The sequence below is a fragment of the Rhododendron vialii genome, chromosome 3a, assembly GCF_030253575.1.
Source record: "Rhododendron vialii isolate Sample 1 chromosome 3a, ASM3025357v1".
Lineage (NCBI taxonomy): Eukaryota > Viridiplantae > Streptophyta > Magnoliopsida > Ericales > Ericaceae > Rhododendron > Rhododendron vialii.
In genome coordinates, this window is record NC_080559.1 from 8,571,963 (window position 1) to 8,586,965 (window position 15,003).

General features: G+C 37.8%; 1 protein-coding gene across 2 annotated transcripts; it reads left to right on the forward strand.

The window, feature by feature from the left end:
- Positions 1–2,553: 2,553 nt before the first annotated feature.
- On the forward strand, positions 2,554–14,416 carry LOC131319401 (uncharacterized). Of its 2 annotated transcripts, none has more exons than XR_009197955.1 (13): positions 2,554–2,746; positions 2,928–3,041; positions 3,123–3,196; positions 3,309–3,380; positions 3,538–3,566; positions 4,458–4,508; positions 4,894–4,944; positions 6,824–6,883; positions 6,979–7,061; positions 7,714–7,861; positions 10,401–10,451; positions 13,208–13,305; positions 13,763–13,902. XR_009197955.1 is itself a non-coding variant. In XM_058349628.1 (13 exons), the coding sequence occupies exons 2-13, from the start codon at positions 2,962–2,964 to the stop codon at positions 13,907–13,909; spliced, it is 951 nt and encodes a 316-aa protein (XP_058205611.1). In that variant the 5' UTR covers positions 2,578–2,746; positions 2,928–2,961; the 3' UTR covers positions 13,910–14,416. The 2 variants fall into 2 exon arrangements, 1 of the variants encoding a protein (XP_058205611.1); XM_058349628.1 differs by having other exon boundaries at positions 2,578–2,746; positions 13,201–13,305; positions 13,763–14,416.
- Positions 14,417–15,003: the final 587 nt, after the last annotated feature.

Consider the following 15,003-nt stretch of genomic DNA (forward strand, 5'->3'; position numbering starts at 1 on the left):
AAAAACTACATAAGTGATTATTCACAATTGCTTCCAAACACCATTTAGAATTGTATATCTACGAACTCCCATAGCCTAGCTATAATCCTGAAATCATAGAATAGTTAGAATTATAAATCGAATACAGTAATCTAGTCAAGAATTAATAAACCAAACCGAGACATATGTTACACCACCATGTCCTTAAAACAGATTCGATGCATTTAGTGGTGGATGAGATTGCGAGCGACGTTGTCTCCAGAATGCAACGGTTGCACATAGTTCAAAACATACTACACGTGTGCCGAGGTTGCCCGGCGAACGAATCCATGTTTGTATAGAACAAACGAGCGACAAGGATTTTGGAAACAGAACGAACAGAAGTTAGGTATTCAAAGTTTCTAACAGAGGAAGTAATATTTTTGGAGTTTTCCTGGGGTGTATAGTTCTCTCGAAACTAAAGGAAGCAATCAATTTACATTGGCGAAAACCAACTAAAGGGCTTGTAGTCTAGCGGTTATCTCCTGATTCTTTTATAATTAAGGGAGACTAGGATTCGAGCCTTGGTAGAGGCGTTTGGGGCTCAGGAATATGAATAACTTCTGGACTCCTTGTTCACTAACTCACTTCCCCTGATGTATATAATATTGGAAATAAAAAAAATACTGGTGGAAAACCTCTTTGAGCTTACCAGAATATTCTGACAACCCAAAAATCCTTATGGGTTCAAAGCCCAGTGGAAGCCCAATTCCAAAAAGTTATTGGGTGTAAAACAAAGAATTGTTGGCCCATTCTTTGTCCCAAAGTTCAAGCACAAGCCCAAGCCAAACCACATATCTCAGACCACGGCCACGGGGCACGGGTCCCACGAGCACACGTGGACCCCAGCCCTAGTTTGGACGGACAGCAATAGCGCACACATTTGGTATATGTTGATCAAACCCATTCAAGCACAAGCCCTTTGGACGGACAGCAATAGCGCACACATTTGGTATATGTTGATCAAACCCATTCAAGCACAAGCCCAAGTTAGACCAGATACCTTAGACCATGGGACACAGGTCCCACAAGAGACACAGGTTCCACGAGCGTACGGGGACTCCAACCCAAGTCTGGACGGGCAGCAATAGTGCATGCATGTGGTATATGTGAGCCAAACCCACTTCACCATAAGTCCTCCCCCCTTTGAAAACTTGGGTGCCCCCTTCCCCTTGGGCCCAAACTCAATGCAAAATTAGCCTAAAAAGGTCTGGTTTTTATTTCACTAACCAATGTTGGATATGTGACGGATATGTGACTTTTCACCTTCCACACATAACCTATTTTGAGGAAAAATTATTACTTGCTCCTTAGCAACCGCGATGTGATGTTTCAAGAGTCTTTTCATCACACATTTGTGTGCGCTCCGTCACCAAGTTTGTGGCTCCTATATAAATATATGATGGAAAATGCCTATGGAGCACCACGTGGCCGTGCTCCGAGAGCACAGAATAATCGTTCTATTTTGAGACTCAATTTCTCATTCATACTTTTGTTCATTCTTTTCATGATTTAAATTCCTTATATACTTACGGAGTATCTAAACCTACTAAGACCCACCTCAAAAAGTGTTTGGATCCCACTCTAATTTTGGCTTAAAGTTGCACAAATTTAATTGAACAAAAGCCATTTTAAATGGGTGTTTTTGTAAATGTACAACGTTTCAGTTACGATTCTTTATACTTAAGTTATAGTGCGATTTATCATGTAGAACCAAAACCAAAATCGAATTCCCGATTTTTTCAATTAAAAACCAATATCAAAATCAAAACTGCTGTTAAAAATCGTCCCGTTTGGTTTGGTTTGGTTTGATTTCGATTGCCATTGCTAAAAACAGTGTTCATGTTGTGCAATATACTATAGTCTCTAAATTATGTATTTTTATTTGAGTGTAAATTCTATCCACCTTGGGTGGAAAATTTGGGTTTTCCACCACCACTAATTATGGGCCCCACCGTACATATATTGTAGTAATCTGAACTGTTTATTTTGTAGAGTTCGTGGACTAATATATTTTCACAAAAAAATAGTTTTATCGGACATGGATAGGTATATAAAAAATTAAAGTTTGATTAAAACATCGACGGTAGATAAGTTTAAAGATAAACTATCCATAGCCATCTATTTTATAAATTTTATTTGAGTATAAATTCTATCCACCTTGGGTGGAAAATTTGGGTTTTCCACCACCCCTAATTATGGGCCCCACCGTACATATATTGTAGTAATCTGAACTGTTTATTTTGTAGAGTTCGTGGACTAATATATCTTCACAAAAAATTAGCTTTATCGGACATGGATAGATATATAAAAAATTAAAGTTTAATTAAAACATCGACGGTAGATAAGTTTAAAGATAAACTATCCATAGCTATCTATTTTATAAATTAAAATTTAATTTTTAATATACCTATCGATAACCGATAAATATAATTTTTTTTATTTATGTATTACTTTGCGGGCTCTACAAAATGAACGATTCAAATTATTGAAAAAACATTATCTCAATGCATGATGAAACCATGGGTTTCCGCCCGAAAGAATTTTTAGACCTCCAATGTTGTTCACTAGGAGTAGGAGGTGGTTAGAATCTATCGATTCTTCGTTATAGGATCTACCAAACTACTTTCACCATGCCAGTGCTAGGGGCTCGATGAGTCCAATGCTTACTGGCCTTTCTCCCACTGCTCGAACCCTTCTGTTTCCCACTCTCCTCTTTTTGTTGCAGGTATTAAGAAACTTCCCCCATTCTAGAAATCTTTAAGCCTTTAAATCTCTCTCCATATGTATGCATTTTATGTAGCCTCCTAACTGAAAGTTTTCTTTCAGTTCATAACAGAAAAAACCCAGGTCTTGATTCTTCCTGTGTTTGTTATTAGTATATTCTTATCAATGTGTATTTGTTTCAGGACAAGGCATCTATCTAATTGTGCTAGTAGAGTGATGGGTCTGGAGACTATGGACAAAACCCATTTACTTGGAGAGAAAAAGAATGTCAATTTTAGGTTGCACAATGTCTCAGGGTATCTTCCCTCTCTGACTGAACTCTTCCCTAATTGTTTCTCATTTATCTTATTCGCTTATTTATTTGTTGTTGATGCCAGTTATAAGACGGAGTTGCTAGAAATTCAAGCTGCAGATCCTAAATTGCATGTGTTGTTCATCCCTGGAAATCCAGGTTTGTAGAATTATTTGCATGGTTAATGTCTTCTTCTTCTTCTTCTTCTTCTTTTTTTTTAATTTAAGACTAAACCCATTTTGGAGAGCTAAGAACTGTGGTGGTATCACAGGTGTTGTATCTTTTTATGCTGATTTCCTTGAAAATTTGTATGAGCTACTTGATGGAACTGCATCTATAACAGGCAAGACATGCTTGCTTCTTAGTTCATGTTCTTCAGTTGTTGTAATGTTCTTATAATTGTAGTTGCTACAGAGGTTAATATTTTGTTAAACTAATGGTTTCTAGAAGATGGAGCTGGTTTATGGCCTAATTGGTTGCTCTTTTGTTTTGGTTATCAGCTGTTGGTTACATATCCCACACGAAGAAGGTATTTCTTTCGGATAACGAGTTATAGAGTAGCTGGTATTTTAATTAACCTGATGTTAATTTTGACTCCGCCTTCCATTCTTTTTGGGGTCCTACTTAATTAGCTTCTTCTCAACATGGGTCTAAGCAGCCCCCAGCAAAATAATAGATAACTAATTAAAACATTTGGTCAAACTCTTGCGAACATTGACGGGAACTTGTAAGACATTAATAATATAGCCGAACTATATTTATGCTTGTATAGTTGTATGGGGATCACCTACAGGGAAAATGATCATAAACAATATTCTGCCCATCTATTTCACAATATCAATATGTTAAATGGAAAATGATCATGGCAACTGACATCAATTATGCTTTGCATGATATTCCCTCCATTCAGTTCATGCATTTACAGTTGTCTGAAAGAGAACAAGTAACCCTCCATCTATTTCACAATATCAATATGTTACATCGTAAATAAAAGTCGGACTAGGCTTTGCATAAGTTTGGCTTTATTTACTACATGCATTTACAATTGTTTGAAAGAGAACAAGTAACCCTTATTATGCTTTCTTTTACCATAGAATCTCAGTGCATAACTGCATATCTGAATAGCAACATCTCAATTCACGAAGCAATTGATAGGTTTTGGAAAATGAAAACCACCAAGTTATTTTTTGTTAGCAAGTATTGATAGGTGGCACCTCTGAGACATACACAAGGTACTACTCCTTTGTATGAGTATCCGCATTACCTGATATAGTAGCTGGTTATAGAGTAACACTGGTTTGTTGTCTGTGGTATGTGTGTCTTTCCTCTTGTTTCTTGTGCAATATGTGACTTTTGAAGTTTTAGCATGTACTATGCCGCATTGGTGTAATTCTCATTTGGAGTCCTCATTCGTTTTTAGAATTGGGAGCATCGAAGGTTGTTCTCATTGGAAGAACAGATTAACCATAAGGTAAAATTTTGTTTGGCTCGTAGTTTCAAAGTTTTCTTTCACAATATAACTGTGCAAGGCATGTGATCTGTTTAAATTTGCAAGGGCATGCTCCTTGGGAACTGGGGTTGTATGAGAAGCAGGGGAAGTTAGGCTGATTAAAGCGTCCATTAGAAAAGCTTACCAAGGCATTTGTTGAATTGTTTTGCATTACTTGGGAATCTCCTCAGCACAAATAAGAAAATAAGGTCAAACTCCCATGTAAATGAAGAAAGTTCCGCGGAAAAAGTTTTAAACTTAATGCACTTCTCAGTTCTCACAATAGAGCTCTACTTTCCACATACCAAAACTAAATCTCTTATTGGTGTGTCAGTATAGTAAGATCTTGATCTCAATTTTTGGGCAGATGGACTTCATCAAGCTGGAGTTACAAAATATTGAAGTTCCTCTAATACTGGTCAGAGTAATTCTTATCTATCTCCTTTTTTAATCTTTATTTGCCGTTTATCTCTCGGATTGATATCAATATCCTGAGAGCCGACAGGATGCATGATGTCATTGAACCCATCTCAAAAACCTTGGATCTGTTTGTACAGATTTTCATTTTTTGAAATTAATTTCATACTGTGCAATGTGATTTTTAGGTTTATGAAGTATGTCTTTCCGGTTTATGAATCATATCATCGTGAGAAGAACATGTTTACCTTTTGGTTTAACAGAAAAAAGAGTGTTTGGAAGCTTATCAGTGAGACTGTATGGTATGGACTATGGATTTTGAAAAAACATAAATACGACTGTTGTTGATATCTTAATCAACTTGAGGATGCTTCACAATCCATGGACACTAATGGTTCCTACCAAAGTTGTGAATTCCGCCCATATCGGTATTGTCCAAATCCGGTACCGTACACCTCTAATTTTGTTCCGGCTCAAATACCGGCTAGTATCGGCGTTACCGATCAGTACCGGATGGTACCTGCCAATACTGGACAAATACCGGACTACTTTTTATTTTTATTTTTAATAAATGTGTATACTATACTAATAAATTCTTTTACGTGGGAAAGTAACACTAATAGCAATAAGCCCAAAATGATACCGGTACGTACCATACTAATAGGAAAACCGGTACTCTAGCCGGTATGGTTTTCAGAACCTTGGTTCCTACAATTAGTTTCCCATTCCATATGGCATATAAATAGTAATTGCATTAGATGAAGTATCGGTCTCCCATGTATTCTTTGCTACCTCAAACACAGAGGGAAAGATAGTCTGCACTCCACCTATTTTCAACCAAGCCTTGAATGTTAGTTCAGAGAATGTGGATACTTGTACTTCAACAGTTCAAAACTCACAGTCGGTTCTTTAATTGGCGGGGAAAAGATTTGTCCACAAGAAGATCTTGGAAAGGTAAACTCAGAAGGCCAAAAATTACCGGGTTCAATTTCAGGATGAGACTTTTTTTGGGACCGTGATTGAGAAACTTTAGCTTTTTAGTCGGGTCCTATATATGTTGGTCAGCTTTATAGGTGCTAAATCTTTGTTCTAGGATTGCTGGTATATTTTAGTCACATTGTAAATTTTTTGTCGTAGATCATGATGGGAGGCTCATTGGTGCTTATTCTAGTCAAGTTACACTATTGCATCTTTATGTATGGTTTTTGGTAGGTTAATACAGGTTTTAACAATAGAAGGATTTATACTCTTAGGTTATCTTCCAAAAGATTTTGAAGCTTTCTCGGGGGTAGTGTTATGCAATTGTAGGCGTAGTCCTAAGTGTAATACCTTAAAAATATAGGTGTAGTGCTTATCGTCGTCTTCCACCATTTTCCTTCTTTTTTTCTGTTTTCACAACTTTCGTAAATCCTTAAAAACTCTAAGGCAACTGCTTTCAGCCCTCAGAAGTTCTGTTGGAGGAACATAATTTTTCTTCTTCAGACATTTGACCCTTGCCAAAAAAGCAGACATGCAATCCTCTAGTTTATGTCAAGTTGTACTGTTCACAGCCCCATGAGTCCATGACTGTACCCGAAGTTGGTCTTTTCCTTCCCTAATTAGCTCCCAAAGTTCAATCCCCTGGTTAGACATGTAGAAACCGGAAAGGGGCCATTCTACTGGTTGCTTCCGTCAAGGTTTATATCAAATCTTGTTGGAGTCTTCTTTTCGCATTCATTCTACATCAGCAGATGGTTTTAGCAATATATTATTTGGTAGTCTTTGAGAACACGTATTGCAGATCATTTTCCATTCTCGCTAGCAACGTGCTTGAACACTGTAAACATGGCTAGTTTCTCACATTATTTTTTTGGTCAGTTAGTTTTAATTTCTCTCTGTAGGTTGGGCATTCTATTGGTTCATACATGTCGATTGAAGTACTTAGGAGACTTCCAGAAAAGGTGATTGCTACAATTTCGATAATGATCTTTGTATGTCAGGCGTTCTAGTTCTACTATTAAATTCAATCTGCTGATGCTTCAATTTGGTTATGTAGGTCATTTACTGTATTGGGCTATATCCCTTCTTGGCCGTGAACACACAGTCTTCAGAACAGTCTAGCATTAGGAGGCTCGCAAAGTAAAACTCCTGCGCTTTTAATTTTATCACTTTGCTGTGTTTTTATGATGTCTGTGTGCAAGTGCCTTAGCTTTCGTAGTATTCACGCAATTGTCTTTTCTAGGGAAATGCATCTTTATGGAAAGGCTTGGTTCTAATGTTGTCTAACTTTCAACCATATGTTCCTGTATCTTTTGAGGAATTGAGCTTTCTGGAAGATGATAGGAAAATAAGAGGGTAATGAAAGATGAAAAAAGCATTTCCAGTGGTCATTATTCCCTCTGAACTTATGAACATGTAGCAAAAGTTGTTGATTGCACCCATGAGAAAGACAGTGATCCAAGTCACTGTGGGACATTTGTTGTTGGTTTTATCAGTAAAAGTGAATGAGCAAAAAAATGGGTAGCTGAAATCAATCATCTTGTGGTCATGTGTGGTGCAGAAACCACTCACGAGGGCCCACGCATTCTCCTTGGTCTACACATTGGCTCATGACTTGGCTATCGTATAAGTGTCTTGTCACGAGCTTTTACTATTGGTTTGCTCGGATTCAAAATTTGCATTGGAAGGTCCTGGTGTTAACTGTTAACTATTTTTAGGACCTCCTTACTGTTTTGAAGAATTCCTTCATAAACCATTGACAGGGTCTAATCTTAAAATATTTCAATTTCAGGTCACCAATTTTGTCTGTGGCAGTCAGTTATGCAGTAGAATTATTGGGCTTATTACCAACCAAGGCTTCCAGGTTTCTTGTGCGACATTCTGTGGGGAAATCTTGGTGTACGAGTGCGGTTGAAACTTTGTGCACTCATGTGCTCCAGGTGTAGTGTTGTCTTTTGTGCTGAAAGGTCTCTCAATAGTGTGAATGTGCTTCAACAAAGTTACATATAAAAAAACGTTTACCAACTCACTTGCTTGGTTTGTCTGGTGTTTCCATCAATGTGCTATCTTACAAATGGAAACAGAAAACGTTATTGTCTGGTAAAACATCCAACTCAAAACCAATTGGCAATGAGTGGAGTGGCTGCCCAGGGTCATATACTAGTTTTGGAGGGGATAATTAATTGATGTGGGACAAACTCTAACACTCCCCCGCACGTGCGACCCCGACTCGCACATGGAGAGGTAAACAAACGATCCACATGAATCACAACAAACAATGGTGCATAAACAAGGGGAACAAACTAAAAATCAATAACGAAATATTGAGTCTTGCCCAAAATTCTCCAAAAACCTAGCTCTAATACCATGTTGAAACATCCAACTCAAAACCAATTGGCAATGAGTGGAGAGGTCGCCCAGGCTTATATACTAGTTTTGGAGGGGGTAATTAACTGATGTGGGACAAACTCCAATACTGTCCATACATGTGTTTTTGGTATTAAGGACAAGTTGGAAATGTGGAGACTAATGGAAGTGAAGTTGAACTCAGGAGGCTAAGCTTCCGTGTGATGATTGTTGTTACCAAAATTCATTTTTCATGGTAGGAAAATGAAGATTGATCCCTATGGTCGATGGACACTCTTGAACTTAATTTCCGAATATTTCAATGTTAGATTGGGACAGCCCCAAATGTGCAAAAGGCCACAGCTTGAACCCTCAACTTCGTTAGTCAAATCTAAATAATACAATGTGAGAAGCTCTTATTCATAGAAATCATTCCACACATGCATGATTGACGTTCTGCATCAGATAGCTTTGTTGTAAAATTAGGACTTAAGGTGCCTAATTTCGTATGAGTCACTTATGCAGGTTATTTTACTAACATGTTGGCTCACTTTGAATAGTTTAGTAGGATTAGTAACTCTATTGCGTATAAGTTAACAATGCCATGATATGTGCACACGCGCCTGTGGGGCTTCAGAAAAGGGAGCAATCTACGTTTTTTAGACTATATGAATGATCGAGGTTTCTCTAGAAGTGTGACTCAGTTTTGGGATGAAGATCACCTTGTCTAATATTTCGGCCGAGAATGGGAAATGTTCAATCTCTTTCCATTCATTTACTTCTCATTGACGTTGGATATATTTATTTGGCATTGCAGCATGATTAGTACCTGCAAAGAGAGGATTGATGAGGGCGTAGTAAGCTATAAATGTGAGGTTTAAATGTGTCCTTCGGAGAATTGTGTGAATATTTTATTTCCTTGAGTTCTAAGATTGGAGATTCCTAGCTGCTTTCTTTATACCATATGGTACGCTTTCTGCACCTTGTTTTGTTTGTGGGGCCAAACCCTTGAGTTTATCAAGGACAGTGTGGTGAGAGGTCATGGTTTGGAAAATGGGCTGCAACAAACCATCAGGTAAAAGGCCCTAACACCATTGTAGTTGGATATGCATATCTAAGAAAGTTGAACCATAATATTTGTTTCACAATACACCAAGGTTGTAACGTAATCGTCTTTGTAGTTGTATGATTGACTTCCTAAATGTTTCAAACTCAAAAGCATTATTTGTTTTTTTGTTGGAGTTATAATTCCCTTGGGAGGTTACTCATTGTATTGTACACCTTTTAAACATCTTCAAACTAACATTCTCTAGAACTTCTAGTTTTTCAAATTCACAGTAGCCATGAGTGTCCTGTTGCTAAATTAGCATACCCCATCCCTTTTCTTGGAAAAACTAACTTCTTTCCCTATATCTATTTGTTATTTCTCTCTTTTTTCCTCTTCTTCACTTACTTTTCTGGCCCACTCATGTCAATGTAGACAGTACTTTCTTCTCTACACCAACCGCCCTGGTCCTTTATTTTCCTTGGACCGAATGCCATCTATGTCCCCAGTGATGAGACTTTTTCTGGCAACAAGAACGTGTGCACATGGAATGATGTGCTTTGTAAATCTAAAAAATTAACCCTTAATGGTTCACAGGTCAAATTGAAGTAGTGGAGATGGAGGAAAAGCTCAAGTGTTACAAAATAGAAATAAAAAAACTCAAGCAGCTGTATAGGGGCAATTTGGGCATGATAAATAGATTCAAAAAAGGAGATATTTCCTGTGCAAATTAGTATCTATAGATGATCTGCCAAGAGATATGATGATGATTGTGAATTCCTTTAAACTGCTATATTTGTTCGCTTTTATGTTTCCTGGGCCCCGGAGTAAAATGCCATTAACAGCATTCCAACGAGAGGCTATGATAAGAAATATTGAATTACAGGTTTTGACTAGATCTCCATTATGTGGTCAGATCCAATTTCTGGATTGTGTTTTGTTTGCTTGTTCAATGTAAACCTTAATGGTACTTCCGCTTCATATTTGGAACGATTTATCTCTATCGCTGAATCTAACATTGGCTATGCCATCTTTTGTGATGAGCTTTTTTGGACAATAACTAACCTTTCTTTTCCATTGGTTTTCAGTACCATGTGATGCGGAATGTGCTCTTTTTGGCGATGACAGAATTCAAAAAGGTATGATTCTTGCTGGTCTACGAGTTGTTTAAAGGGTGAAGAAAGAAATATATGTTTGATTGGTCCAAATATCTTCAGACCACGTGTTTAATAGTGACTCTTGGACTGCATATAGAACATCACCTCATTTTGTCATCATGTGTTACCAGTGCAGTAATAATCAAGATTCTGGTTCTTAATCCTCTTTTTAAAGCACATTATTCCATTTTGCTTTTAGTTGTTTAAAGGAGTTTTGATTATTCTGCCATCAATTCTAGATCTGCTAGGTATTTGGCGGTTATTTCTTTTGCAGAACAAAATCCCCAGCCACAGGCTTTGAATTGTGCACATGCATTGTTTGGATTTTATGGATTCACTTGCCAATCACACCTAAAGGAGTATTGATGTGGCAGATGCCATACTTGACAAAATAGGTGTAGGTATATCATAACTTTCTACTTCGATATCTGTACCCACTCTCATTAAGCTTCCTCAATAACAAAATTTCTAGGTTGGGCTCCCTAAATCTCACCCTGGTAGTGATGAGGGCCGTGAGTTGGTCAAATTAAGAAGAGAAAAGTACCTGACCTACCTTGTAAAGGTGTAAGGTTAAGTGAGCTATGAAGTGGACACAAATGGCAGGGAAGACAATGGACGGGTTAGCCTAACCTGAGTTGGACTCCCTTGGCATTTGGTAAACTTTGTCATACCTGGTACGTGTCTTTGTCAAGATTGTGACAAAGAGACTCTCTTTGTGGTAGCCATCCAGCTAAAGAGTGCACAAGTCAAGTAATAGCACGAAGGACAATTTAATTCTATTGCATCATAATTAGTTTATTTGTTTATGCTCAATAATTTCAAATTTATTCTAAACACATGGTAAGATTTGAAAGAGAGGAAAGAAAAACCAAAATACATTATACAAGTAAGTATGTGTTAAGTTACTAGTACTACAAAAATGGAGAATATTATCCACGTCTTCAGAATGTCCTAGCAAATCTTAGCATGTGTGAACTTATCCCCACCCCCCCACCCCCCCCCCCCCCCCCCCCCACCCCCCCGCTCTCTCTCAAGGCTGCTGCTTCATCTCGCTCTCCCTCTTGTCATCATCTCTCCATTCCTTTTCTTCTTCACTTCCTTCTCCATATGGTGATTGTTTTTCCGGAGACTTCTTGCAATGGCTTATTGTGCTCTTCCCTTTGAAAGTTGATTCGCCTGGTGTTATGTTGTTTTCATTAAGTCGTACTTTCTTGTCCTTGTTTTCTCTGCGTCATGTTTTAACTCCTCTTTGCCATCTCTTGGATGTTAGTCATTTGAAGATACAAATGCATTTTTTTTTTCCGTATAAAGAATATCTATATTTATGATGTTTCCTGGATTGGACTTTTCCTTGTCTTGTATTATTGATATTGTGTTTGTTAAGTGATTGTCTTTCTAAAACTCACGAGGTTCTCCCACTGCATTACAAATACCAACCTTGGTGATTTTGGTGGTAGAGTTAACAGATATGGATAATATCAAAAGAGATTGTCCTTCAGAGTCCTTTGTGCAGTTGTACAAGTGCGAGAAAAGAAGGATGCTTGAGATGGCTTCTAGGGGCATAAACAAGATGATCTGCTGTGTTCTCTTTGCATTTTGAAAAGAATTTTTCAAAAAATACCCCCTAGATTCCCCTACTTCCAACATTTCTCTCTCTATCTCTCTCCACCTATTACACCTACTATTTTTCAAAAAACTTTTCAAAACACAAACTAAACATAGCAATCGATGTGTCTTAGAACCAGCCACTAGCAAGTTATGGAGAAAGTGGTGGGGAATGTAGAAACTTCCATGTATTGAGACAATACTATTGCGTGTTATGAATTGTAGACCTAAATGTTGGACCGAGACTATAGATTAAAACAAGGTGTAGTAGTTGAGGTAGTTTGTTGTCACCTCAGGGTTCTCACTATGGAATTTCTCACGAAGTATCAAATGATACTTGATATCATCAAAGCCTTCTCTTTAGAAAATTCATTGGAGAGTTGTCAACACATTTCGATTATTATCACTGCTAGAATCCTTAGAGTGGGAAATTAGAAGTAAGGATTCCCCCACTGTTTCATTCTGCTTGTATATTTGATCTCATCTAAGCCTGGTATGGTTTTTCTCAGAATGATTGGCAAATAAAATTGCTGTAACTTATGTAGTGTAGTGTTCTTTATGGTTTACTTCCTTCTTTAGCGATAACTCTACTACGCGAGCTTATGAACTTCTCTTTTTTCTTTATCCGTTTCTTGTTTTGAAGAGAAAGGATCAAATAAGGGATATTTAAGTTAGTCAAATCTGTGTGATTACCCTTGTAGCTTAATGCACAATGGTGCATGAATTTGAGGATAAAAAATGAGAGCTATTATGTTACATTATGCTGTTGATATCTTTCCTCTTCCCCAGCTTGCTACTTTGGAGTCATAAATGATTCCAAAAGTGCGAACTTTTAAAACTTGGAAGTTACAAGTGAAACAGCTGAGAAAGGATTTTAGATTAGTCTTTAGATAAACATCTACAGTTTCATTTCATCGTATCCTTTTTCTTGATGAGAGATGACAATTATGTGCTATCGGTTTGACTATACCTATCATCTTCATATTTGTGTCAGTGGCAATTAAGTTCAAATTCACATAGAAAACCTCTTGTTGATCAATTCCAAGTTGTTTATATACAACCATTGAGCTTCATGTCCTGCCAGAGGGCTATCAACTTATATCCAATCCTTAATCATTCACATTAGCTTTCAGAAACACCAGATTGGTCATTCATGAGAGAAAAGGAAAGCCAGATTGCCTTTTTGTTTGGCGCTGAAGATCATTGGGGTCCATTGCAAATGTTTGATGAGGTATGCACTCTATTCATTTTCTTATTAGTCCGATATTCTTGTTAGTTTTTTAGTTTGGTTGTATTTTAAATTAGGATGTTGTCAGTTATGACATTAACCTCTCTGTGTGTTGCATTTGTAATTTTGGTTACTAAATTTTTATTAGTAAACATGCAAGTTTGCTTTGCAATGGTGTATGTCGCGAACTTAAGCTAGCCAAATTTTGGCCACATTTTCAAAAAATTTCCCGCGATGCACATTTCCCTCGCATGATAAGAAGTGTTTAAGCTATTCGAGAGGAGTAATTTGAATATTTTTGTGAAATGTACAGCAGTACTGAATGACAAATCTGTCAGTCTTCTTGAAGGTGTGAAGCTTGTTCAGCTGTTGATTTGCCTCTAATTTTATTTTGCAGTTATCTGTACCCTTCTTTAACTCGACAAATTGTGCTTATCTCAATTACCTTTTGTATTCGCAGATCTCCAGTAATGTCCCGGGTGCAGCCCTAGCAGTTGAACGTGAGGGCCATTCTCATGCCTTTTCTTGCACTATAGCTGGCTCATTATGGGTGGCTCAGCATGTAGCAAACTTGATAAAAAATCGACGCACAAGTTCGAGTCAGTGAAGGCAAATTTAAGCCTTCTGCCTTTCCTAATATAGTGGTGGTTTGCATTGATAAATGGTAAGCATCTGGCTGGGGAGAGGTGATATTATAGTGACTGGGGAAGGCTAAATCTAGTGATGTACTCCACTTCACTAGAACAGGGTTGATTAGAGGATGAAATTGACCGTTCTGTTCCTATTCATGTGGCGTTTCAAATGAGCAATACTACATTTAGGTTTAGTCGTATGGCTTGTCAACACAATAAAAAGGGTGACGCAAGGTCCTGGTGTCACCGTGTCAGGCTGTGTGGGTCTTACCTGTCGAAACTAAAGGGAAGAATAACGAAGAGTGGTGTTGCTTTCCCAGCATCCGCTGCATAAGTTTTATTGTAACTGCATGTTTTGTCTGCATCTTAGGTATGACAAACTTATACAGAATTGTAGTATTCAGAATCAGCTGCGACGAGTTCTATGGTTTATGATGACGAGTTGTATGGTTTATTATGTTTTACTACCCTGATGTCGTTACAAAGAGTCGGTGCTTTCTCGCTTTTTTTCTACTCCATTCATGGTAGATGTACAGACTAGAGCACAATCAGATCCTTGTGGTTAACCAAATGTAAGTAGTATGGGTCTGTGGTCTTAAAAACCAGCTGGAGATGGATATGATTCCTCATGCTGCTGCGGGGATACCCCTAAAGGTGGCAATCACTTCATTAACTCAAAATTCGACTCAAGCCCGCATGTTTTTATGGACACTAGTGCTCAATCTATCTCATCTGCATACGAATGTCCTACCCGGGAAAACTCGGGATACTATTGCATCTTTATCCTTTGAAGGCGTTTTGTACTCTGTAATTGTCAAGCTCAATTTTCTCCTCTCTTTTGATGCTTATGTCTTGTTATGTTATTACTAGAAACAGTTTTACCAGAATTCAAGAGACCCGAAAATCGACAATTGTGAGGAGACAACCTTCTTAGGATGGGGTCCAAAACTGAGCTCACATCATGGGAACAGAGGTCATGTAGTGAGGCCCCCGGTAGTGACCTTGTGATGAGGCATCCGATCGTCCATTTCTACAATCGATGGTTCAGATATGTTTGTTTACTCTTACC

Coding starts and splice junctions, on each gene's coding strand:
- LOC131319401 (XM_058349628.1), top strand. CDS start 2,962: ATGGGTCTGGAGACTATGGACAAAACCCATTTACTTGGAGAGAAAAAG. Junction 3,197..3,308: donor GTTCATCCCTGGAAATCCAG/GTTTGTAGAATT, acceptor GTGGTATCACAG/GTGTTGTATCTTTTTATGCT. Junction 4,509..4,893: donor AAGAACAGATTAACCATAAG/GTAAAATTTTGT, acceptor ATTTTTGGGCAG/ATGGACTTCATCAAGCTGGA.